Genomic DNA, 26,294 nt, shown 5'->3' on the forward strand with positions numbered 1-26,294 from the left:
CAGTATCAGATTAATGATCATGGAAGTCTGCCTCAATAGTTCATTGTCCTTACAGTCCAGTAGCTTAGCACAAAAAGCCAGAACAGCAAGATTTTTAATTTGCAAATTAAACACTGACTGATCTGACATTCTTGTACATGTTATCATAGGATATTGAAGTTGCTTCCAGTGTGAAATGATGTTTTTAAAATCACAGCTTCATCCAAAAGACAACTGACTACAGCAAACTAATGAGAAAATTTCACTAGAAAAAATAATAATATGTTTAAAAAGTCAGACAATGAAAAAGTGTTTATAAGGATGGATTTTTAAGTCACCTACCTGTTACACTGAAAGATTTTCTGTCATAAACACATTACTAGGGCTGAACACAGAACAGGAACTGGTTGAGGCTACCTTCTCACTCCACATGTATAAATGAGTCCTCCAAAAACTAAGAACAGAAGTTAAGAGAGGAAAAGAGGATCCTGCACTCTCCAGAAGAGATTAATTAACAGCTACCTAAGAATCCCTTGATTTTATGGACGCTGCTAGAACAGTAGTGACATGATAAGCATAGCATGGGTGGGGAAGACAAACTTGGTGCTTTTGAAGTGCATCCCAGGAGCCAGCATTGGTTAGGGACCCACCCTTGGAAACCCAGGATTCTCCTTATGTTCCTTCTCAGTAGAGCTGGATGACCTGCCCAACAGAAGCGACAAGAAACAAAATGCCCTGACATGTCCTGAACACTGAACTCTGGGAACTTAATACTGAAGCCAAGGTTACACACAGGTGTGTGTACGAGGCTGACTCAGAGCATGGAAACCTGTACATGACCACTCGTACCACACATTTCATTCAGATGATTGCCCTGTTTTCCTAAAAAAAATAATAATAATAATAATAAAAAAAAATCAGCTAAACTGGGACAACTTATTCAATCAGCTGGCACTGGGGCATTTGGCCCAAAGGCACTTTTAACTTGCATCCTCCACCTTCTGGGTGAATGCTTTACCCTAAAGGGCATTAAGCACATCTCTCTTCAGCTTTCCCCTTGGCATCAGGCCACTGTCCAGACAGGAATGCAAAAGCCCAAGCCAGAAAACAAAAGGAGACTGACTGCTCAGAGCACAGAGCTTGGAAAAAACTGTCAGGATCAGTAACATTTCACACTGGCAAGTGAGCTGATAAACAGGAGCTATCCCCCTTTCCAGCTGTACACCTTAAGCTACAGAGGCAAGTTCCTGCACTGCTGGCTGGGTTTTGGCCCTACCCCACTATGCAGACAAGAGCCCACGAGGCAAAACTTTCAACAAAGGGAAGGAAGGATTCCTCAGTATAAACTCACAGCCTGATAACTACATTACCTCAAAAAAAACCCCAAAAAAACAACCAACAAAACAAACCCCAGAAGATATGGGCTTAGTCCCTTTAAGATGCAGAAGGAACTGAGCACATCTCCAGCACTTTTGGCTGAGAGCCACATATTAAATTTCTTGCTGAGGCCAAGACCCTGAGGAGGGCACAGTTGTCCCCAGGCAAAAGATAGCAGAACCTCTCCAAGTCCCACTACAAAGCTGGGCATGTAAAGCAAGTGGGGTGGCCCTCAATACCACCCTTCCCTGCTGAAGTTGTTGACACTTCAGGCACCTCTGGACAATTTTAGTTCTTTACCCTACTTACCATAGATTGCTCTAGAACTGTGATGAAGTTACAAGGCAAGAATGTATGGGATAAAAATATTGCTACAAAAGCATAGCAGGGATTATTTGAGAGATCTGTATTATTCTTTAAGTGGAAATTTCACCTTGAACAACCAAACTTGCCTAGAACAAACTTGTAAGAAAGAAAGAACAAGGAATCAAAATCATGAAGTGAAGGTCTCTCCAGTATCCTAGCAAAGATAAGCAACCTCCAGATCAGACATCCAAAACATCTGAACACCAATTACCATTCCTCCTTCATCATAGCCGTGTTTAAGAGCAGCATGGTTAAACTGCAAAGAGCAGAATGGTATCCAGCAAAGCAGCTCACAGATTTCCATAAAAAGGGACACAGATGCTTTGTTTTCTTTGTGAAGGTGAAGCTTCCTACAATTTACTCCACAGTTTGGGAAGGAGGCTATCAAGCACTCTTAAAAGCCTGACATGTCAAGTGGGAACACAACACAAGGGCTTTGAAGATAAAATTAAGGAAAGATTCAAGCTCAGGGTTGGCAGTCAGGCTGATTTGAGCACCCATCTGGAGGAGTGCCCATTCACTGTTCAGCAGTGGAAGTATTACCAACAAAAAAGCATAACAGGTCAGCACAAAGAAAATTTCAAAGGTTTGATCTACAGTTAAACACTACAAAAACCACCTGTGTTTTGCTAATTATTGCTAAGCAACATTAAGGCCAACAGTTTAGCAGAGTTCAAAACGAATTAGGAATTATATGGGTAATAAGAATATCCACAATTACATTAGTGAGGATAAAACAGTTTATAAAAGGATTAAAGGAGTACCACACCTTGTGGCATAAGTCAGCCACTATATCATAGATAAATTTTTCTTTGATTGTTTTGCTTAGCACAGAGCAATAGAAACCACGGCCATGTTGCAGCAACACTTAACTCAATTGCACTAAGGATCAGCTCTACAAAAACCAAAATCAAACTAGACTTCACCAGCTCAGGTTCAGACTTCTCTAGTGGGCTTGTTCAACTGTATGTTACATCTATCTTGGAATAAAAGCAACTCAAGCCAAACTTTAGCCAATTTATATTCACAGATGCTTTATATTCACAACACACTAAACTAGAATTGAGATGTTTAAGTCACAGAAGTTGATGTGACTCACCCTCAAAGCCAGATCATCACAATGGAACACCCAGACCATCACAATGAAAACACCTAAGTAAGGTGTTTTCTCTGCTGATTTCAGTAACCAGCTACTACCTGAAGCTAAAAAAAAAAATCCAAAGTTGTGTAACAGGCTTGCCTTGTCCTGTCCTAAAAGAGATCAGAGAATTGAGATCTTCTCCATTCACAAGCAGCTTTGCTCCAGTGGCAGGATTATTCATTTTAGAAAGTTTAATCACTTAGATCTCACACCTTGGACGCCAAGATACTAGCCAAATCCAAGTCTGATAGAATAATTAAAGATGTGCAGAAACCAAACATTTTTACCAGCCTACTTTCCTTGCATCTACAAAAAGCAGCTTAATTTGCCATTAGCCCCATGAAATGGCAGAGGGGTTCAGACAAAGAAGTTATAATTACCAAGTCATCTCCAGCTGAAGTGCCAGCTACCATATGCTCTCTTCAGAAAACCCAGACTACTCTATGTAGTAGTAGTGCCTAGTATATAAAGCTCCCTATATCAAGCTTCATTTAGACAAGAGGGTGGTTTTGATTGTACCAGGCCTTTTTGAAATTTTTAGCTGTTAAAATAGTGAAAGCAGAAGGACAAAAATGAATAGCAGACCTAAAGAGCAGAGTAGACCACTGCAAGTACAGAATTCAAAGCATTTATATAAGGTGATCCATGTTTCATCCCATATTCCTCACTTTTTAATTAAATATTCTTTGCCAATGATATGAAATATTTGGAAAATACCTTAATCTGTTGATCAGTGTCTGATGAAGTTACAGAAGCCTTAAGAAGTCCTGTATCAGAGTACCACTTTCAGTGTAAAAACACCTTGAAGGGTCAGAGGGAGATGTGAGACTGCTTAAAAACTAAAAAGCCAGAAAGGAGGGAAAGCCTAAATGGGTATTTTTGCCATTGCTCCTTCAGCAAAAGCTACTCACAAATAAAACACCTACCATCAGTACCTGCATTACACCAGGGACTGCAATTTTTTTTACTTTAACATTTCAGTACTGCAGAAGCTGATGTCACTTGCCAAGGAAAAAACTTCCCTCTAATGTGGCAAAGCTTCAGAGGTCAAATCAACTATTAACTAACATAGGTTTACAGTGCTACTAGAGAAAGTTAGAAGAGGTTTTGCCTGTGTTGAGAAACGTGGCTAAGTAGAAACAGATGGTCAAATGACCAAATGAAATAACCAGAGCACCAAACTGGATCTGTATCACAAAGTCTGCCTCGTATCCTGACCACTACCAGGTAGCTTTTAAACATGCAGGTAAAAAACCAAAAACATATCTATATAGTAACTGTTCCTGTATCTGCAGGGTAGGATCTTTCCTAGGGAAAAAAGTGAAAAAATGTCATAGGAAATTGGTCCTATCACCAGTTTTCACCACTTGCTGCCCTTTGCAGCAAGAAGTAGCTTGAGAGTTTTTCACTTACACTTGAAAGAAGCTTCCAGCTATGACTTTTCACAAGTTACTACACAAAGAGAAGCTCAGAAGCCAGCTATTAGATGACAGGCAGAAAGAGTACACCTAGTTTTCTTTAACTTCTCCGAGCACCTGGTGTTCTGCTTAAGATTCAGTGACTGTAGAAAATACCTGTCATAGTTGGCAGCTACAAATATGCTTGTGGCAGCAGGAAACAACTGGTTCAAACTCCACTTGTTTTATTCGGTTGGACTTTCTCTGGGTTTTGCTTTTTGTGCTGAAGTGGAAGAGAATTAAGTGCTCCAGAAGTAAATATCAGATTAAAAATTACCAGTTTTATCTACAGAACAACAAATCAACACGTGCAATCATGGCTAGCGAAACACACATGGTAAGATGGCTCACTTTCTCACCATGGAAAGCACTACAGAGACCAGGAACAATCCCTGACACAGTTGCAGCTTCAGCAGTTTAGCTCTGACATGGAATACAATTCTCATACTAGTATCTATCTGCTTGGGTGCAGGGTTTATTTTGCACTGGGATTTGCTGCAATATTTGTCTGACTACACTGAACAGTGAGTGGGGCCGCAAAATGAAGCACTCCAGTAGAACCTGAATGCACGCCACATGCATCAGTCACCTTTCTGGGGACAAATATACCCTGGGAGATGTCTCCCAAGAGATCTTGCCTCATGCATCAAGAGGGCAGCCAGGCACACTGTCATTACAAGAGAAGAACCATCAGGGTTGCATCACTCAAGAATCCCACCACTGAAACCAGCGACTTGCTGTTATAGTCAAATCAACTCCCTGTATAAGCCTCAAGCTGCTCATTGCTCCTGGTTCTTCTGTCAGCCCGTTGCTTTTTCTCAGTCTTAACATTTGCTTGCTTTTCTCCTGAAGATATTTAAGTGACTGCAGTTGCCAAGACAACCACTTCATCAACACCAGCACCTCAGCTCATCTATCTTGGGCCTCCCTTCCGTTCATCATGACTTCTAGGAAATCAGCTGCCAGAAACAGTAGTTTTGAAATCTGGCTTTTGTTTTTTTAACTTTTAGTAGTAGCCTTTGAGATCTTCTGTCCTAAGAATCTGTAGTTCTTGTCATAGGAACAGTTTTGTTTTAATTATACCCTAAGAAGCCAGGTTTCCTGTAAAGCTGGAAGAAGTCTGATAGCTTAAATTCCAAGGCACTGAGGCAATCACAGAGGTATACATCCAAACCAGGTTTATGCATGCCTATGCTGTTGCTTTCAATAACTCACGGAAGCCTCCCTCAATTTTGTTGTCTGTTACCCAGAGAAACAGGAAGTGACACAATATTTCTTATACTTATCAAACTCAGCACAGGCCTTGAAATGCACACCCACATGCGTGTCTTTTCTAAAAAATATCACAGAACCTCCACAAAGCAACTAGTAAGTGGATAATCCCCGTAACTATATGCATGTTTTAACTAAATGAGGCTTAAGCTGTCAAACTCTCCTGCCATGGCAGCCATGAAACCCGGTGGCAAAGTCAGCTGAGCTCTGCAAGCAGCCAAATCCTAGGATGATATACTACAATTTCCAAGAGTTTCTCAATAGTAGAAGTATGGAAATAAGATCCTGCCTAGCACTGCCCTTCCCCCAACCCTCTTTTGTTAGACTGAAATGAGAAGGCTTCACAAGTTCAATCACAGCAAGAGCTTTGATCAGAATTTACATCTTATAAAATATGGGATAAACCAACAAAAACAGTTAAGCCAGGTTTGGTTGAGTTCTAATGCCAACAATGCTATCAGCACCTTTGTATCACCAGCATCTCAAGCCACATGAGAGCAGCTTCCCAAGCTTAGGTCTACATGGCCCTGGTTGCTGTGCCTGAGAGATTTACAGCTGCGACTGTACTGGCTTTGCATCCATTAGCACGGATACTGGTTGCAGCCGAGCCATGGCAACGTGGATTAAGCATGGGCTACAAAACCAGCTTGTAAGCTGGGTCAGTTCACAACTGGTGTTAAATATCACACTGTCGCTACCAGACCCCACTACAGGTCAAATGTGCCACTGCTGCATTGCAGACATACTTAAACACTATGAAGTGATCCCAATGGTTTATTACTGCGGGTCTTGGTAGTTTGCCATGGTTGCCACAGTGTCATTGGAGAATGCCCCATGTACTCCTTTTGCTGTACCTACTTGTATAAGGTTAACAAAACTAGACAAGGTAAAGGCTTTATATTCTGCCTGAAACTCAAACCGTACATGGCAATCACATTAAGCTGTGACTAAACATTATTTTAGTGAATAAATATTGTACAACAGCATTTATAATTAAGGCCGTTAGAAACACCAGCTTTCCTTATAAAAGGAAAGGTACCTGCAGGTCAGTTGTGCTGTAGTTTTCTATTTAAAGTGCTTGCTAAGTGCAGAATTTGGCTTCCCGCCCATGTGTTTTAAGCTCAGTGTTGTGGCATAGCCTGGGTAATTGCACTTCGGGTGACAAGCACAACAGAGCTCAGAGGCATGTCAGTAATACACCTCAAACCTCGTCCTAACTGACTGGAACCAAATCCTGCCCTGTGAACGTGCCAGCTCCACGACATGCCACACCAGGCTGTTTCCCTGACTGTGCTCCTGAGCTGTGAGCCATTTCACACTTCCACACTTGACATCAAATCCCACATGCTGGTTTCTCTTTGCTGAGAGGCTTTATTTCAAACCTACCCTTCAAAGCAACAGGAGAGAAGACCTGGGGTGGCTATAGTGGAAGTGCACAAGAGTCTGGAGCAATTAATACAGTACAAGAAAGAAATCCCAGAGGTGAGAGGTAGAAAAGCTGGTTAGCTTCAAAATCAGTGCAGATCCCTCTGACATTTCAAACGATGAGGCAGACAAGGGACAACTTTGCCCCCTCCAACAAGAAGTTCACCCAGATTCTCCACAATACACTCTTTCTCAGATTTATTTGCAAAGCCTGCATAGCATAAGTCTCACAAGCCTACATACTGAGGCCTTGACTTGATGGCTTTCTCTTCAACACCAGGAATGTCCCCCTCCTCCCCCAGGTTAAGTTACACAACCCCAGCTTTATTTTTGCTCTTAGAGAATTGCCGCAGCTGCCTCACGGACAAAGTCTGTGCAGAGGAGTGTGACTTGTCAGTACATCAGGTTCTGTGCTGGGGTGCTTCAAGAAACTGCTCAGGTTTTTATTTTTAAAAACCGGGAATAAGCAGAAGTTCTTATTGAAAAAATCTCTTTGCTTTTGTGCTTAAGCAGCCTGAAAGCTATTGACTTGACAATTTCTTCAGCTATACTGAATTTAAATACTGTACTTGTAAACATACAAGTTGAATTTGCTTTGGAAGAAAGCTTTCCATGTGTTATTTATAAAAAGCAAGACACTTCCTACCTACAGATTTAGTCAATTATGCTATTAGAAGATACACCCATTTTACATAAAAACGTTAATTTATCCAGAATAAGGAATATGAACTCATCACTGTTAGAAAACGTAGTCCCTGTACACTAAATTACTCTTCAGGGTGAAAGAACATTTGACCCTACTTGACATTCAAAGCTGTGCAAACCCCTGTGTGTCTACACGGCTCCTCCAATGTTATCCCAGTGTCCTTCACATGAACACCTCTTACAGTCACTAGAGGTGATGAACAAAGCACTGCACTGGCTCTCTCTTCCTGTTTGTGTAGCATCTGCAGACTGTTCTGGACAAGTGCTGTGCTTCATCCACACAAAAGGCCTAACAGATGACCATTTCTGGATTGTGCATCCTTTTCACCCAGTCTAACATCAGGCTGGAGCGAGTCGCATTCAGAGCAAACACGACACAACAATATTTAAAAGTTTTACCAACTAAAGCTCAGCTAAACATGTAATGAAGAAGGTTTGTTGGCTACTCCCTAGCAGAAGATGATGTTTGATTGGCCATAAAAGCATCTAGTAACAGACACAAACTTTTCTTGGAAGAGGTTGATTTCCCACAGCCCTCTTATTTCAAGTTGACGTCCTGTAGTTACTAATCCACAAATTAGGATTCAAATTCAATGTGCCAACCAAGCGTTAAAACTAGGTTTTAAGATCAGCCCAAATTTTGTCATCCTCAGTTTTTCTGCATTACTACATTTGGATAAATTATTTATCACACAAAAGTAGTTTAACAAAACTGAAGTCCCTTCCGAGAACAGGGAAACTCCTTTCCAGTGCCATCATTACGTTCCTCTGCCATAAAACACCTCCTTCACAGTACTTTTTTTTTTTACTAGAAAGAGATTTAAAATAGTTTAGATGACAACCATGTAAAACCAACTACTTACACAGAGTTTGTTCCCCCTGTACTCAGCACTGGTGAGGTCACCCCTGGAGTGCTGTGTCCAGTTCTGGGCCCCTCAGTTCAGGAAGGACATTGAGGTGCTGGAGCAGGTCCAGAGAAGAGCAACAAGGTTGGTGAAGGGACTGGAGCACAGGTCCTATGAGGAGAGGCTGAGGGAGCTGGAGTTGTTTAGCCTGGAGAAGAGGAGGCTCAGAGGGGACCGCATCACTCTCCACAACTCCCTGACAGGATGTTGTAGCCAGGTGGGAGTCAGGCTCTTGTCTCAGGCAGCCAATGACAGGACAAGAGGATACAGCCTTAAGCTGCACCAAGGGGGGTTGAGGTTGGACATTAGGAAGAATTTCTGCACAGAAAGGGTGAGTAGACATCAGAAGGGGCAGCCCAGGGAGGTGGGGAAGTCATCATCCCTGGAGGTGTTTAAGGAAAGACTGTACATGGTACTCAATGTTCTGGTCTAGTTGACACGATCGTGATCAGTCAAAGGTTGGACTCGATCTCAGAAGTCCTTTCCAATCTAATTTTTTCTGTGAAACATACTGTATCTCTTATTCTTTCTAGAGCACAGGAGTCACTGCTCTATACTTAGCAAAGAGAGGAAAGAAAAACCCCAAAACTTACTTATAACCTCAGCTACGAACTAAAGCAAGCTGAACAAAAAGTAAACCCCAAATAAATTGATGCATGCAAGAGTTACAGACACAACAGAACCGATGCGGATGCCAACAAGCGGAGGGTTTGTTTCTGCCCACTAACCTCCTGCCAGAGGTTTGCAGTATAACTTACAGGTTGTCCTAGCATCAGTTCTGCTTTAAAAGCAGGCACTAGCCACCTTGGAAGCATAGGTTAGACGTAGGCAGGTCAAAAATACTTCACTGTTCTCTTGGAAAAATGTGTGGCTGTGGCACTTGAGGACATGGTTTAGTGGTGAACATGGTGGTGGTGCTGGGTTGACAGTTGGACTCAATGACCTTAGAGGTGTTTTCCACCCTTAATGATTCTATGGTTCTAAATAGGTGAAAGTCATCTACATGCTCAAGGCTGAGAGCTACAGGGGAGAAGATGAGACAGAACAAGGCTGAGACCAGGAGCTCTAACCAGGTCACACGTGGTGACCTTATGTCAGCCTGCAGTCATGACTCAAAGTACAGTTACTCCAGTTTAGGAAGAAAGTTGAAGGAAGAGAGGAAGATGACTCAGGCAGCCTTGGATTCCAAGTGATTCCAAGACAAATGAAGAGGCCTGGGAGCATGACGATGACAAGTCTCTCATGGCCAAGCATGGTAAAACCTTCCTCCACGCCTCTGCCATTGCACAGAGCTGACCCTAGAGAAAGTGGCATCAGCTGCCTGGACAGTAGGAGACATCTCACGTGTGGTGCACATGCTGAAGCCATGCCCATGTGACATTTCACTGCACCCCTACAAGGCACAGGAACAGGCAATGCCCTGCTTTGGGATAGCTACTCATGGCCCTTATCCCAACCTGACCTGATCCACCACTTAGCAACACATCTACAACTACCAGCAGGAAATGCCCTGGCTGAGGTAGGTACCACACACCAACAGCAGCCATCCCACCATGGCTTCTCACAACTTCTGTTGATTGCCAGCAGGATACTTAGCTGTCCCTTGCAGGCAAAGTATGGTCCCCAGTTAAAGAACTCAAGCATAAGCACATCATTTACACCACAGACGTGGACAAAAGTGAACAACTGCTTAGTAGGTGCAGGACAAGCTTGAAAATCGGATGAAAATTAATAGTGATAGTCTGAGTTGAACATTAAGCAGGTTGCTTTGAATCAGGGAAACTTGAGTATCACCTCTAACAGCACTAGAACCCAGACTTATTCCATAACACCCAGAATAAAGTGGCCAAGAGTGGCAGATTCCTTATGTCATCCCTCCTTAGCAGCAGCCAGTACAACTCCGATCTCTTTCCAAAGGTAGAATAGCCATGGATGAGACAGGTTCAAGACCATGTACTCAGCTACTATTGCAATTTAAAATACATCTCCAGAGTAACAGTTACTCTAGTGAGGCTGGGTTTTAGCTCCTGATGAGTCTGCCCATAAACCTCTGAGGGTCAAAACAATCTTCAGTATTAAAAGTTTTCAAAAATAATTCAGCCAATTTCAAAACACAAAAGTCAAAATGTTCACAGACTCCTACCCAGCTTCCCCCTGCAGTGCTGCTATTGCTGTATTTAAGGCCAAAGGCAGCCAAGCTCCTTCCACACAAATCAAAGACTGCAACCAGCAGGAAAAAAAAAAAAAACAAACCACAGTTAAATTTCACAGAAAGCATATTAGTCAAATTTTGAAGCACATAAGCTTTCAGTTTTCTGGCAGAGACTGAGAAATGGAAATCATTCCATATGTTGGCCTCAAAATTTTCATTTTTATATGCTCCAATGGAGATAAGACAGCATATAAAATGCTTAGTTTCATTTGGAAGTACTTAAAAAAAAAGTGACAATAGGTCCTCATAGAGAATTGTTTAAACATGACTATGGCTGTGTCAAGAAACAGCCACTTGATACTCAGAGAATTATACCAGAGAAAAAATGTTACCATCACACACTGAACTTGAACACTAAGTTGTCAATAAGAGTTGTGCCTCAATGTCTTTTTTGCTTAGCATTTTGAGTAACACGGACTCAGCAATAAAAAATGAGGTTAGGCAGAGATCCCACTGAAGTGGCAACATCATTAAGAACAAACAAGGCCTTTTCTTTCCACCTTAACGAAAAAATGCCATGTACCTTCATCTCAAGCATTTGGGTAGGGGCATTTTGTTACCACGTGAATGACAAAATAGAAGGGATTTAGGTAATAGCTACAAGATACTTAAAAGGTACAGAGGAGATTGTGAGCCTCTCAAGTTATACTGCTTAATGCACCACTGAAAAGCATTCAGGTACTAAGTGTGGGTACAGTTACTGTTCTGCAGAGAAGTAACTGGGAACACAGAGATGAAATTCAGTTTTCCTCAATACATTATAAGAAGCCCATTCTTTTAATAAAGGTGAGTGCTTTTACAGATAGTTATTCTAGCCAAGATAAGCAAACACTTGCACACCAGTGTGGTTTACATCCATGAATAAGGGGCCTTTACGAGCAGACTTTATGCAAGAACAAATGTGTATTCACAGAATGTATTGTAAGTCAAAACTACTCCATTGCATGGCTTTTGTTTTGACAAGGCCAAAGAGGGTGCTGCGAAAGAGAATATTATTTCAGCCTTTGCCTAGGTCTGACAGCGAAAGGCTTCTAGCTGCAGAGGTGTCTCAGGATTAATTTAGAACCAAAGAATTTTTGCACAATGGACAAGAGTCTATCGCTCAAAAATTGACCCAAGTGGCACAATTGGTTAAACACTGGTCCTTGCACTGTTTCAATACTCTGGCAGAGAGTTTTGCATCTTAACCTCTCCAAATATTTAGCTACAACAAATATTAAAACATATGTTTTAAATACTTGACTAGGATACATAATTTGGGGAAGAGTCACACAGCTATTGCAAACGTCCTTACTGCTATTGACTTAGGTTCCTCAAGCAAAAACTGTTTATCCAAACTTTTAAACTACCTGCATAATTTTAAGACAACAAAATAGACCAAAAGGAACATATTATGTCATGCTTTCAGTACTAAAACTTTAAGGAGTAAGACACAGCCTGTCTGCCAGGCAACCTTCTCTTTGTTAATTACAAATACTATGAAACCTAAACGAGTCACCCACTTAAAGTTCAGCCTCTTTATGTTGTCATTGTTCTCCAGGAAAAAGCCTCAGTTTAAAACAAACATCCAGGAATCTTGAGGTCACATTTGTTCAAGTCGAGCAAGATTCCAAAATATCCTAAATGCATCCTAATTCAGTAGTTCTCATTTACCTCCTATTTGTAAGCCACTTTGGGCAAATAGTTATGCATTTTAAATATTTCAGAAAGCGTGGAGATAGGCAATCAATCAATTTGGGTAATCTCGGCTGCTAGTGCTTTGGGGAGGGTACACAATGCCAAAGTTATTACTGTCAAACTGGCATGGTGAGATGAGACATTCTCAGCAAGTCACTACCACAACAACTTAGCAAGATGAACCGCAATTCCTCTAACTCATAATGCTGGATAAAAACGCTAAGGCTTTAAAAATGAAGCAGCACTCTGGAAATAGCTAGCTAATTTTGTGCACATGCATGTGTGTTTGCACACGTCTGATCACGTGCAGACCAAATTATAAGAGGGCCTGCTGTATTATGAGTCACACAACCTCTAGTTCATCCACACTGCAGGCCACCTGTAACTGCAACACTTTCAACTTGAACTCAGTTACATTTACGCTCAACGTAAAACCTCCACCATTTAGCCCATGCTATTCATTACCTTGAACACCTGATGAACCTGCCATGAACTACACAACCAAACGGCACACCAAAGATCAGTCAAGGTTCTGCAAGAGGTTTTATTTTTCCAGCATTCCCTACCCTCTAGACACAAAGTGAGTATTGTGCAGTAGACCTAAAGTGCTATTATACAGAAGACACCTATGTGAATATATCACCATGTAAACAGCGGGTAGTCTAAGAGTGACTTCAGAAACAGTGAGGCAAAAACGAGTTTTTGAAAAGTTATAGATGTGTCAAACCCTCAGACACTGGCATAACATCACTGCACTACTTGATCTAAAGGATTTAAAAAAAAATATATATATACCCCCCCTCACTCTTCTAACACTACGGAGTCAAAAACTTGCACTAATTCCTATAATATGAACCACATCTAAAGCTACATGCTTTTAGGTACTATTGCTTCAAAAGACAGGCAAGAAGTTTCAAGAGGCACAGTTCCTTGCATTGTTACCTAAGGAAAAAAAAGTCAAGTTCCTTTTTACCTTATCCAAGGACCACTCTGTACAACAATTAAGCAAACCAAGTGCTCACTCTATCCACATGGACAGCTTTCCACTTTATTCTAATGGCAGAGCTGGGCTGTGCTACAGTTCACCTCTTTCCCTACAACAGGACCTAACTGCACATGATCTCATACATTCAGGCAGTATCAGAAGTGCAAACCACTAGCTGTGCTTCTCAGCACACACAATAATCCTACCAGGATCAGAGGAGCCCTAGGGAAAGGACTGGGAGCTGCCCACCAAAATGACCTTGCCCATTTCCTCCTGAGGATGCACTGATGTCCAAAACAGGTTACAGGATGGACAAGCTGTCTGTGCAGAACACAGGTGTAGCCATCCAAAGAATTATATGGAACAGCAGAGTGAGGGACTATCAGGCATTGCCCAGGCCTGAGAGTCTGAGGTCATAACTGTGCTTATGATCCATGAATCAACATCAGAAGTTTTTTGCCTCCCTGTCTGCAGGCACTTGAGAGGCTCCTTAGCTTTGGAGACAGCCTGCTCTGAACTGGAGCTCCACAGAGCAGGGCTCTATCTGCCCGCAATTCCGTATGCCTTTGCTGCATCAAACCACTGCTTATTACCATCAATGATACCTAAAGGCAACAAAAATAGGAGACCAAGTACTCAGAGAGAAACTCTGTAGCACCTTGCAATGCAGAGGCCTGCAGAAAGCAGCTCTTGAGCTCAGAGCACCACAGGTTTTTCCCCTGGAATCAAGTAAATTTTTGTGGAGTTGAATGTTCTACAAGTTATATAATTATATAAGTGCTTAGGAAACTTCTATTTGCTTAATTTTAAGCCTTCTGAGAAGTAGACTACAATACCAAACTTTTAAACATGGTGTTCATTCTTGTCATTAGTTATCCGTAAGTTCTCTGTATCCTGCTCTGAAATATTAACAAATACTGCAAATCACTTCGAAATCAAATCACCTGGAAGAAGCTGAGATCCAACAATACAGAACTCCATATAGCATAGGGTTAATGAGTAACAAAAAGCAAGGATAACAATGTCTTGACAAGTATTTAGCCCCCAAATTGCTTGACAAAACTAATCATAATGCTTGGTGTTTTTTTCCCCTTCCAACTTATGTGTCAAGGCTTGTTCCTTCAAGCAGGAAAAATACCTTATGAAAAGAACTGCCTTAAGAACTATCAAATAGTAACTTTAACAATGTAGTTAATTTTTCTCATTTCATTTCATGCTAGGTGTATTAATTTTAATCTATCCAGCCTGAATCACCTCTGAAGGAGCTTTTAATATTGACTTTTGCTCTACATTAAACATGCTTCTTGACACAGTGTGCTTGGTCAAACCGTGCTTCTGGGTAGTGCTATATGCTCAATAAGGAAGTTTCTATTTGTATAATTTCTCACTTGTACCTCCACTGAAACACTGGCTCCCTGCACAAGAATACCATCCAACTAAAACAAATTAGTAGAACTGCCTTTTTTAAAAAACAACCAAACGCTGTGGTGCTAAGGTGCAATGGCACCAAACATTCAGGACCTTGAGTAAGCCATCAGGAGACACTTTCTAATAGTCCTGTAAGTGTTCTGAAAACACCACTTGATCAAGGCATTGGGCAGAGATTCATCAACCACCAGGTTCTGACAGCTCAAGCATCAAAGAAAGACACTGGATTTCAAGACAGAGAGATGAACTGTCACCTGAGATGGTGAAGGTTTTACCACACACAGCCCTCAGCCACTGACATCTATCCCAGCTCACACCCATCATCACCAGACTACAGCATAATCACCTTTGTTGCTGTGGTCCCCATTTAAGTATCAGCCAAAATTAAGGATGAAGAAGTTCTCCTGCCACATAGCAAAGGACCCTATCAGACAAACAGAAGATGACTATGGCATTAAGGTGGAATCACACCTAGCTCTGCAGATGGCTGCGCAATCTGGTTCTCTGCTGCTCAGGCACTGCCTGCAAAACCAGAAGAACACATTCCAATCACTTCCAGAGCAATTCAGAACTATTACATAGGCCAGTGGATTCTGATCGAAAGACCCGTATTATCCCAGCTGACCTAAGAAAGAAGCCACCACTTCTGACCTGACCTGAACACAAAGCATTTCATTCTGAGAGAAATATTGCCTTTCTCACTCAAAAAACCTCAGTAACTGAATTAGATGTGAGCAACACCTTAGACACACAAGGTCTACCTACATTTCACCCTTAAACTCTTTGAATGAGTCTGGGACCAAAAATCAAGTTCATCTATTGCAGTCAAGTGCCTGTAGCCCAACACAACTGATTCTGCCAGGAACTTTAGTCAAACGCAATTTCTTCCTGACAGCAACTGAGGGACAGACATTGGCTCTTATCTCAACTCCTTTGTAGGATTTAACATCACTGCCCCTGAGCTATTTCTGCCTTGCCAGTGAGGAAGGAGAAGTAACCAGTGCATGGAACAGCTCGACTCCTTCCCAGAGGATGATAATGTGGAACCTAGACAAAGCATTGCCCAGAACATTAGAAACTATTGAGAATGACTGGGAATACAGTAACTAGGTAAGGCAAAGGTTGATATAATCTCCATTGCAGATGTCCAACTTCAGCTGATCACACAGAGGAGGGGGAGGCTGCTGGATCATCCCTTGCTGGTACAAGATGCTCTTCACACAGTTGTTGCTCCTGGAGGCTGCTGCCCTTTCCATCTAGCTCACAATCCTAAACTCTGAAGCACTGCAGTAGACTGAGCATGGTATACTAGCTGAAAAAATAAGCTTAAATGCTGTGCTTGAATTTTTAAGAAGTCCCCAACTTTATTACAGCCAGCATGTTGATAACCTACCATTTAAACAAACATTCAAGGGGACTTGTTTTCTGCTTCAGTTTACCAAATGTTAGAGTTACAGGATTTGCAACTGAAACCAGAGTCTGTTCAAATGTTGAACCAGCTTTAGACAGCAGTAGCTCCTGTCAAGGAGGTGCAGAGAGAGCACTTTCCTCCTTTCAGTTTGTTCAGCTATTCCAACAACCCAGAGAGAAAGGTTGTATTTCCCCAAGATGCCAAAATCTGATGTTACCAGCTCCAAGATTTCCACAGGCACAAATCAAGCATTTGTATTCCTTACCAATAATCATTAACACTTCCTTTATTAAGGTCACTTTAAACACAGGTTTTCCTCAAAATATTTATACTGTAGCTTAACTAGAAGCCTTTGTTCTTCTCCTCCAGTTCCTACCCTTAAACCACACTTTAAGTGGAAGACAGTTCCCAAAATCTCATTGCCACAAAGCCAAAAAAAAGTTACATCCTGTAATTGCACATTTCTAATCCTGCTTACCTAACCTTAGTAAACTAAAAATACAAAACAAAATGAAGCTGGATATTTCATCACGTCAAGAAATGCGAGAAATTAAACAGATGCAAGGTGAGCACTACTTCAGAGCAGCATAGACTATCAATACATCATTGAAGTCACTCATCAAATAAAGTTTGGGTATTAATCTGATCTCTGAATGACTTCATAAGCCACGTCTAATGCATCTGAAAGCCTAATACAAAGAGAGTCTTGAACATCACTTCTCCCTAGGGACAGAATAAGGGTCCAAGACCACTTTTTCAGTGGCTCAGAAGTCAGAATACAAAACTGAAGATCAGATGCTACAAAAACCCACCCCACAGAGCTCCTCTTGGAGGAAGGATGAGAGAAACAACACACAAGAGACTTCAGCCATGCTACTTAAAAGGAATATTGCTGCTCTGGAGGGGTGGAGGCACCACCAGACCTCAGCCTCCCACTCTCAAAACAAGTATCACAGGACTGGTGAAAAGAATTTAGAAGAAAGGCACAACAGTTCAAGGACATTAAATACTCAAAAAGACAACACAGTCGCAATACTGAGGTAAGGCAACTGGGAACCTTGCCTAAATCTATGCTTGTTAACACACATCCCCAAATTATTTCACAGGCCGCTTCAGGTTCCTTTCAGGAACAACTGCAAACACACACTCCAGAGAGTTCCCCAACCAAGCAAACATATTTTGATCCGTTATGATTTCTTTGAAAAAAAATGGATGAGTAATTTAAGTGCAGGAAGAGGTCATGAGACCATTCGGATGTGAAGATGACACTGTTACCAACCAACGACTGGAGCGACTTCCTGAATAAGTAATAATGGAGGTGAGTCTAAGAATACACCTATCACACCTACATGAGTAAGCCAGCCAACTCATTACAAAAGGCAAGCCTTGTGCCAAAGCCTTCCCTTCCTCCCAAACAATGAGGCCAAACTGAACGTGACTCAAATCTATTATTCCCCAAGCTACAGGTTATTTTGGTTTTGTGGAACAAAGCTTTTAAACCTTGACCTGGAGAGGCCAAGAGGCACTAAAGGTACATGTTAGTCAAGCAAAGACACCATTCAAAATTTTCTTCAGTTTGACAGAAGCCAAAGGGCATGGAATAAGAGATGCAGGAGACACAACTAAAACAGTTAACTGCTTGGAGAAGCAAGCTGGTGGGGACAATATTTTGCCAGAGACCAAGCAGACATCAAGTGCAGAGAAGTGTGCCTGATACAGCATATCTTCTGCACACTCTAAGGTCTTCCAGTTGCTTGTTTTAAGAAAGAAAAGTGCAACTCCTCCTTCTCCAGTTGTTTTGATAATTTAAGTCTGCTCCCTTCAATTCTTTTCTGCGATAGCTGCGTCAGATTTTTTACTTGCTGTATGTACAAGAGTGGAAATAACAAGCACAAAAGTTTTTTTGTATTAACAGGAAGGCTGAGAGAGGAATTGAAAGCATTTATCTGCCTTCACTCATTACGTGTTGCTGCAGCCCTTTGAAGGCTGCCTTCTGAAATTTTGGAGAGGAAGAAAACGGGAGTAGAAAAAATAATCATGTAAAACAGCCCTGAAACCCATGAAGTTCTGAGGGAAACACAGCCTTTATCCTGAATTAGCCATCGATGAGTGAAACTATCGAGGGATGGCTGGAAAGTCCCTTCCTTTGAAATAAATATCATCATAGAACTACAGAATGGTTTGGCTTGGAAGGAACCTTAAAGATCACTCAGTTCCAACCCCTTGCCACAGGCAGGGACACTTTCCACTAGACCAAGTTGCTCAGATCCCCATTGAACCTGGCCTTGAACACTTCCAGAGATAGGCCATCCACAACTTCTCTGGGCAACCTGTGCCAAGGCCTCCCCATCCTCAGAGCAAAGAATTTCTTCCTAACTCTCCTTCAGTTTGAAGCCATTACACATTGTCCTATCACTCCATGCTCTTTTTAATAGTCTTGCTCCATCCTTCCTGTGTTCCCATTGGATCCTGTAAGGATATGGGAACACGGAACAGATGATCTCCAGAGGTCCCTTCCAACCGCCACAGCCCTGTGATTCTGTGACATACACAGAGAGCAGAGCCACGGGGGCACCCTGGGGCGCGAGGGGCGAACTCTCGCCCTTCCCTGAGGTCCTGCAGGAGGCTCTTCGGGGCCAAAAGAGCAGATTCCCAGCGCGGCAGCGGCCGAGGCGCGGCCCCCCCGCCTTGCCCAGGCCGAGCCCGAGCCCCCTCCGCAGGCCCGGCCCCGGCCCGGCCCCACCGCGCGGCACGGGGGGCGGGGGGAAGGCCCTACCTTGAAGTACCCGCCCTCGTACAGCGTGTTGGGGGGCCCGAAGATCGCCACCTCCCAGTTGTAGAGGTCGGACTCGTCGACCAGGGTGATGCGGAAGCCCTCGACCGGCTCCTCCTGCAGCGACTTCAGCTCCAGCATCAGCGCCTTCTGCGAGCTGCTCATCTGCTGCTGGGCCATGGCGCGGCGCGGCCCCCGCCGCGGCCGCCCCGCGGGTGCCGGTGCCGGTGCCGCTGTTCCCGGTGCTCCCGGTGCTCCCGGAGGTGCCGGAGCCGCCCCCGCCCCTCCCCGCGCTGACGGACCCGCCGCCGCCACTTCCTTTTGTGACGGCGCCGCTCGCGCTGACCTCAGCGCGCCGCGCCGGACACGCCCCCGCCGCGCGCGGGACACGCCCCCGCCGCCCCGTTGGACACGCCCCCCCACACCGCCGCCGCGCGCGCCGCCGCGCGGCACGCCCCTCCCTCTTCGGCCCCCCCCCCCACCTTTCGCCGCGTGCGCTTAAAGGGGCCGCGACACCCCCCCAGCACCAGCAGAGGAGAGGGCGGTCACCAGGGAGGGGGTGTCACAGAATCACAGAGGCACTTAGGTTGGAAAAGACGTCCGAGATCATCCAGTCCAACACGTGACCGATCCACCACCACTGAGTGCCATGTCCAGGCTTTCCTTGGACACCCTCCAGGGACGGTGACTGCACCACCTGCCCGGGCAGGGCAGCCCCTTCCAGTGTCTGATCACCCTCTCTGTGGAGAAGTTTCTCCCGATGGAACCTAAGCCTCCCCTGGCGCAGCTCTAGGCTATAAAAAAAGACATTAAGCTGTCAGAGAGCGTCCACAGAGATGGTGAAGGGTCTGGAGGGGAAGCCGTGCGGGGAGCGGCTGAGGGCACTTGGTATGTTCGCCCTGGAGGACACTGAGAGGAGACCTCATTGCAGTTACAACTTCCTTGTGAGGGGAAGAGGAGGGGCAGGTACAGGTCCCTTCACTGTTGTAACCAGTGACAGAACCCGAGGAAATGGCATGAAGCTGAGTCAGGGGAGGTTTAAGTTGGATATCAGGAAAAAGTGTTTCACCCAGAGGGTGGCTGGGCACTGGAACAGGCTCCCCAGGGAAGTGGTCACAGCACCAATCCTGACAGAGTTCGGGAAGTGTTTGGACAATGCTCTCAGGCACTTGGTGGGATTCTTGGGGTGTTCTGTGCAGGGCCAGGAGTTGGACACACTGATCCTGATGGTTCCCTTCCAACTCAGCATATTCTATGATTCAATGAGTTTATGTCCTCTCATCCTGTCACTGGTTGCCTGGGAGAAGAGCTCACCCCCCACCTGGCTACAACCTCCTTTCAGGTCATAGAGAGCAATAGGTCATAGGAGGCCCTGGAGCCTCCTCCAGACTAAACACTCCCAGCTCCCACAGCCACTCCTCATAGGACATGCACTCCAGACCTTTCACCAACATCTTCACTGCCCTTCTCTGGACCCACTCCAGCACCTCAATGTCCTTATGAATGGAGGAGCCCAGAACTGGGCACAGCACTCGAGGTGTGGCCTCACCAGTGCCCAGTACAGGGGAAGAATCATTTCTCTGGTCCTGCTGCCACACTATTGCTGATACAACCTTCTTGTCCAACTGGACACACTGCTGACTCATGTTGACCAGCACCCCCAGGTCCTTTCCCACTGGGTATCTTTCCAGTCCCACCACCCCCAGCCTGGAGCACTGCAGGCAGTTGTTGTGATCCAAGTGCAGGACCCGTCACTTGGCCTGGTTGAACTTCATACAGTTTGTCTTGGCCCATCAATCCAGCCTGTTCAGACAGTCACAGGTTGGGGGTGAGTACAGCGGGGTGTGGTTGGCCCACCGACAGGCACCCATGATCATAAACCAGCCGTTTTTGTACAGAGAATGGTTTTTGAGGAGTGAATTTGTATGACCAAGGGTCCCCTAAAAATCCTGCAGCATCCCCCCAGGAGCAATAGGACACCAACAGGCAGCTAGCAGCCCCCCACAAAGCATGTGTTGTTTTCACATTCTCCGTGGACATGCAACATGGTCACACCAGAACATGCCGTTTTGAGCCTTCCTCCCATTCCCCAGCTGGGTTAAGGGTGAAAAATGATTGCAAAGATGTTGAGGTATATCAACCAGTGAACATGAGCCAGCACCTGTTCCTTAGCAAGTCTTTAACGAATAACATAAATAATATTCATTGTAAAAATAAAGAAAAATAACAGTGATTGTCCAGGAGGAGGACAACCCATTTGTGCGTGACATTTCTTTCATCCTTCTGCACATGGCAGGGCTTAGGCCACCACACAGAGGCACCTGCTCCTTGGACAAACAGGTTGGATGATGTGTCCCAACATCCCTATAGCATTACATAGCTTTAACCTCCTTCCTTGCCCCCATCACCTCTCACATCTCTCATGCTTTCCCATCCTGATGACAACCCTGTGGGCAAGGATGACCGTTGGATCAATCTCCTGCATTTTTCAGAGCCATGGACTTTCCCAAAGTCATGGGACTGACAGTGAGGGCCACCTGCATTGGTGAGAGATCATGCAGCTGGGCCAGTTTGGAAGTCTATACTTGGCACTTGGCAGCCATGACTCTGGCTCCTTCTCCATACTTGGCCCAGAGTGGAGAGCAGGAGGCAGATGTTTTTCCCGAAGTACCAGCTGCTACCAGGACAAATTTGCTGTTGCCCAATGACAAGCACGGCATCCTCCCCATTGTTCCTGTGGCCGCTCTTCTTGTCTTTCTCCTGCCTCTTGAGCTTTACCCCATTCCTCTCTTCAAAGATGCTCCAGCACTGGCAGTGGTACCTGGTCCCAGGCTTGTGACTGCCTCCAGGCTGTAAAGTACTCCAGCCCTTGTAAAATCCTTTCTCACTCTGGAAAATATTCCTATGGGGACTGGCATTGCTTTTCTCATGAGCTGAGACAAGCTCTTGCTCAGTGTCATAGGGGTAATATGGATAAACATCCCTTGTCCATTCACAGCTTGCCTGGCTATGCTGAAAAAAAATGTGTGTTCTCCTACATCTGCCTCTCTGCAGGCAAAGGTCAGCCACTGTTTCTCATTCTTTACCACCTTGGAGTGAGCTCAGATTTACAGAAAGCTGCTTAATTCAGCTCTCGCATCCTCAGATGGAGGCTGGAGGGCTAGGACATGAAAAAATGTTTGTCAGAGTAGCTCCTTGGTGGCTGGGAAATACCATGCTCGGTGTGTTTTCTGGTGGAAGTTCAGTCCCATGTTCTTTTTATTTATGGCAATAGAATAGAATAGGAAAGAATGGACCATTTCCATTGAAAGAGACCTACAGCTGCCTGACCAATTCATAGAATAGAATCATAGAATCAGCCAGGTTAGAAAGGAGCTCTGAGATCATCAAGTCCTTGATCCACTACTGCCATGGTTACTAGACCATGGCACTGATGCCACATCCAGTCTCATCTTAAAAACCTCCAGGGATGGAGAATCCACCACCTCCCTGGGCAGCCCATTCCAGTGCCTGATTACCCTCTCTGTAAAGAATTTCTTCCCAATATCTAACCTAAACCTCCCCTGGTACAGCTTAAGACCATGCCCTCTTGTCTTACTGAGAGCTACCTGACAGAAGAGACCAACCCCCACCTGGCACAACCTCCTGTCAGGGAGTTGTGGAGAGTGATGAGGTCTCCCCTGAGCCTCCTCTTCTCCAGGCTGAACGACCCCAGCTCCCTCAGCCTCTCCTCATAGGACCTGTGCTCCAGTCCCTTCACCAGCCTTGTTGCTCTTCCCTGGACCTGCTCCAGCACCTCAATGTCCTTCCTGAACTGAGGGGCCCAGAACTGGACACAGCACTCCAGGGGTGGCCTCACCAGTGCTGAGTACAGGGGGAGAATCACTTCCCTGGTCCTGCTGGCCACACTGTTCCCGATCCAGGCCAGGATGCCATTGGCCTTCTTGGCCACCTGGGCACACTCTGGCTCATGTTCAGCTTCCTGTCAATCCAAACTCCCAGGTCCCTTTCTGCCTGGCTGCTCTCCAGCCACTCTGTCCCCAGCCCATGGGGCTGCAGGTGGTTGTTGTGGCCAAAGTGCAGGACCCAGCACTTGGCCTTGTTGAACCTCATCCTGGTGGAGTCAGCCCAACTCTCCAGTCTGTCCAGGTCCCTCTGCAGAGCCCTCCTGCCTTCCAGCTGATCGACACTCCCCCCCAACTTAGTGTCATCTGCAAATTTGCTGATGGTGGACTCAATGCCCTCATCTAAATCATCGATAAAGATATTAAACAGAACTGGGCCCAACACTGATTCACTGATTCAGGGCTCACCAAAAGTTCAAGCATGTTTTTAAGGGCACTATCCAAATGTCCCTTAAACACTGATAGGCTGGATGCATCAACCACCTCCCTAGGAAACCTGTTGCAATGCCTGTTCACCTTCTCTGCAAAGGAATGCTTCCTGATGTCAAGTCTAAACCTCCCCTGGCACAACTTTGAACTATTCTCATGTGTGCTGTCACTAGATACCAGGGAGAAGAGCTCAGCACTTCCCTCTCCAATTCCCCTCCTCAGGAATCTGTAGAGAGCAACACCCTCAGCACCCGCTTTCTCCAAACGAGACATGCTCAAAGTCCTCAGCTGCTCCTCACAGAACACTCCTTCCAGCCCTTTCACCACCTTTGTTACCCTCCTTGAGATACATTCAAGGATGTTCACATCCTTATGAAATTGTCTTGAGTTGATGGACATAACACATGCTGTGACCTTCTCTGTTGGTGCCAGCCACCAAAGACCTGCTCTCATAACAGGGCATCCCAGCCTGCTGGTGAAACATGGATTTGCTCATGCTCGGAGGAGAATGTGCAGGAGCTGAGCTCTTTGGGGATTGCACTGCCCCTATTTCTATGGTAATCAAAACATCTTTCCTTGCAGCCAGCCTCCAGCACAGGCTTTGTCTGAACCAGCCTAACGCTGGGAGAGATGGGAGAAGCAAAGTTTGGAGTTATTCAGGATTTATCTCTGCCTGCTGCCTGTCTCGAATGTTAACGAAAGAGGTAATCATGCAAGGCAAAAAGTAAAGCATGCCCTGGTGTACTCAATAGGGCTGGCTGAAAATTTTCCATTGGGTCTGCTTTTAGCGAGAATATCGGTCTTTTTGTCTCGGAGTTTTTTCCCCCCTCTCCTGCAAAAACATTCAATGCTCAAAGAAAATAGAAACTGTTGAAGCAACAGAATATTTTGAAGCCTGGGCAGCCTGGCAGCCCCCTCCAAAGCTCCTGCCTGCATTTCTGCCTGTGCTCCCAGGGAGGCTCAACTGCTCTTCCTGGTGTCCCCTTCCCTGGGCCTAGGCTGTCCTGAGGCTGACATAACTTTTTTGATTTATTACATGGCATTTCTGCCCTCTAATCACCTCTGATATATCATAATGAAAAAATGAAACATTGTTCTCCTTCTCCTCCTCCTCCTTTAGCTGTTCTCCTGTGGATGGTCACTGCCTGCCTGCAAGCAGGACCCTCCATGGGGTGTGGTCTGCCACAAACTGTATTGTTCCCTCTTTTATTTTGTTTTCACCTGAAGGAATCAGTTTTTTCTTTGCTCTCAGAGAGCAAGAAATAAGGTCTAGTGTAGGAACATGTGGCTCCAGAAAGGGGAAGTCTCACTGGGAGGGGAGAAGGCTACATGTACCATTAATCCAGCCCTCAGCAGCAGAACTTGTCACTGTAAACTGGACCTCAAGGTGCCACTGATGCAATAGGTAAATCTGAGATTAAAACTTCTCTTTAAGTCATTTTTGCTTTATTGTCACCATCTGTTTTTAATATCTCTGTTTCTGACTTCTTTCTTCCTTCCTGTGAGCTGTGTTGATGGAGAGAGAAAGTTAACTCCTCTGCTTAGCAGCAGCAGAAGCTTCAAAAATGCAGACCTGTCTTGGTGTCACATTAGAGGGTTACTGCTCCATAAGTCTGTCAAAGGGAGGGGACAAGAGGTGGGAAGACGTGGGAGATCCTCCCTCTGTGACTCCATTCCTGGGACAGCATCATCTCACATGATACTTTTCACTGCTTTATCTAATTTCTTTCCTGAGTGGCTCAAAGGATGAGATACTTGCTCCTTACCTTAGGGAAGTGGACTCATCTGAGATAAAAGACAACTCTGGGTACTCTGGACTGGACTTTAATACCATCTCACCCTCAGCATGTCAGATAGTGAAGTGATGAAGATCAGGCAGAGGGTAGGAGTTCTACTGAGCCCACATCTCCCCCCCAGGAGTCCTTTGTAACTCAAAGCACCAAGAGCTATTCCTTGAGCTCTACTGAAGCAGAGCAGGACATCAGGAGGTCCACCTCACCACCTTCCTGCCCCAAGGCAGTATCAGCTTGTCCCAAACAGACCAAGACAGATTTGCCCAGCCAGTTCTTTAATATTTGTCCTTCAGACTGCCCAAAGGGGACATCTGCTTGCTCCTAGGTCATTGTGGCTCAGCTCTGGGCTCAGCTCCCTTTCCTATTAGAGAACTGATAGGTCTTCCCCCCACTCAAATCTTACCCTGTTTCTTCTTGTCAAGATCACTGTAGGGATATGGAAGATAGAGAGAGGGGCCAGGACTATTTCCTCCATCTCCTTACTGAAGTGCCACTGCCCTGGCTGGATGCAAATCTCCAGCCACGGCCATACCAGTATTGGCAGCCCACCATTCCCATGGCAGCAGCAGATCCCTGCCCATGGGCCAAGGGGAAACACCACTTTAGACTTTGCAGGCTGGTTTCTTAGCCCTGGAGGCACCAGTGACAGAGGAACCCGGGACTGCTTCTTTTATTTACACTGATACCTGAGTCCCAGACTGGAGGACAGACAAGCACCATGGTGATGGATCTCTGCCCAGACACTAATGCCCTGATGCCAAGGAAAGATTCTCCCATAAAACTTTCTGAGTATTTAGTGAGGGAAATCAAAGTGCAATTCTGTGCTCTGCTGCCCAAGTGAACAGTGCAGCATTACTGCATGGGGCGATTCTCACATCCAAAAAACAAAGAAAGGCATACAGGAATCCTCACACTCACATTGGCACCTATATAGATTCCTATATTTGAGAGAGCAGAGCACCCAGGTACTCAAGGAAAGCAGCTGTGAATCTTTGAGAATAAAAGTCTGTCCCCTCCAATTCCCCTTTTGGCTCTCTTTCACCCCGAAATGGGG

The 26,294-nt window shown here is 44.9% G+C and overlaps 1 protein-coding gene across 1 annotated transcript in view; it reads right to left on the bottom strand.

The window, feature by feature from the left end:
* UBE2R2 (ubiquitin conjugating enzyme E2 R2) overlaps window positions 1-19,457 on the bottom strand; it is a 58,763-nt gene extending 39,306 nt beyond the window's left edge. The window contains exon 1 of the mRNA XM_051804529.1: window positions 19,117-19,457. Within this exon, the coding sequence (XP_051660489.1) occupies window positions 19,117-19,293 (177 nt within the window). The 5' untranslated portion in view covers window positions 19,294-19,457. The remainder of the gene's footprint in view (window positions 1-19,116) is intronic.
* Window positions 19,458-26,294: the final 6,837 nt, after the last annotated feature.

This window comes from Manacus candei, unplaced genomic scaffold, assembly GCF_025592945.1.
Source record: "Manacus candei isolate 608988 ecotype Guabito, Panama unplaced genomic scaffold, ASM2559294v1 h1tg000061l, whole genome shotgun sequence".
NCBI lineage: Eukaryota > Metazoa > Chordata > Aves > Passeriformes > Pipridae > Manacus > Manacus candei.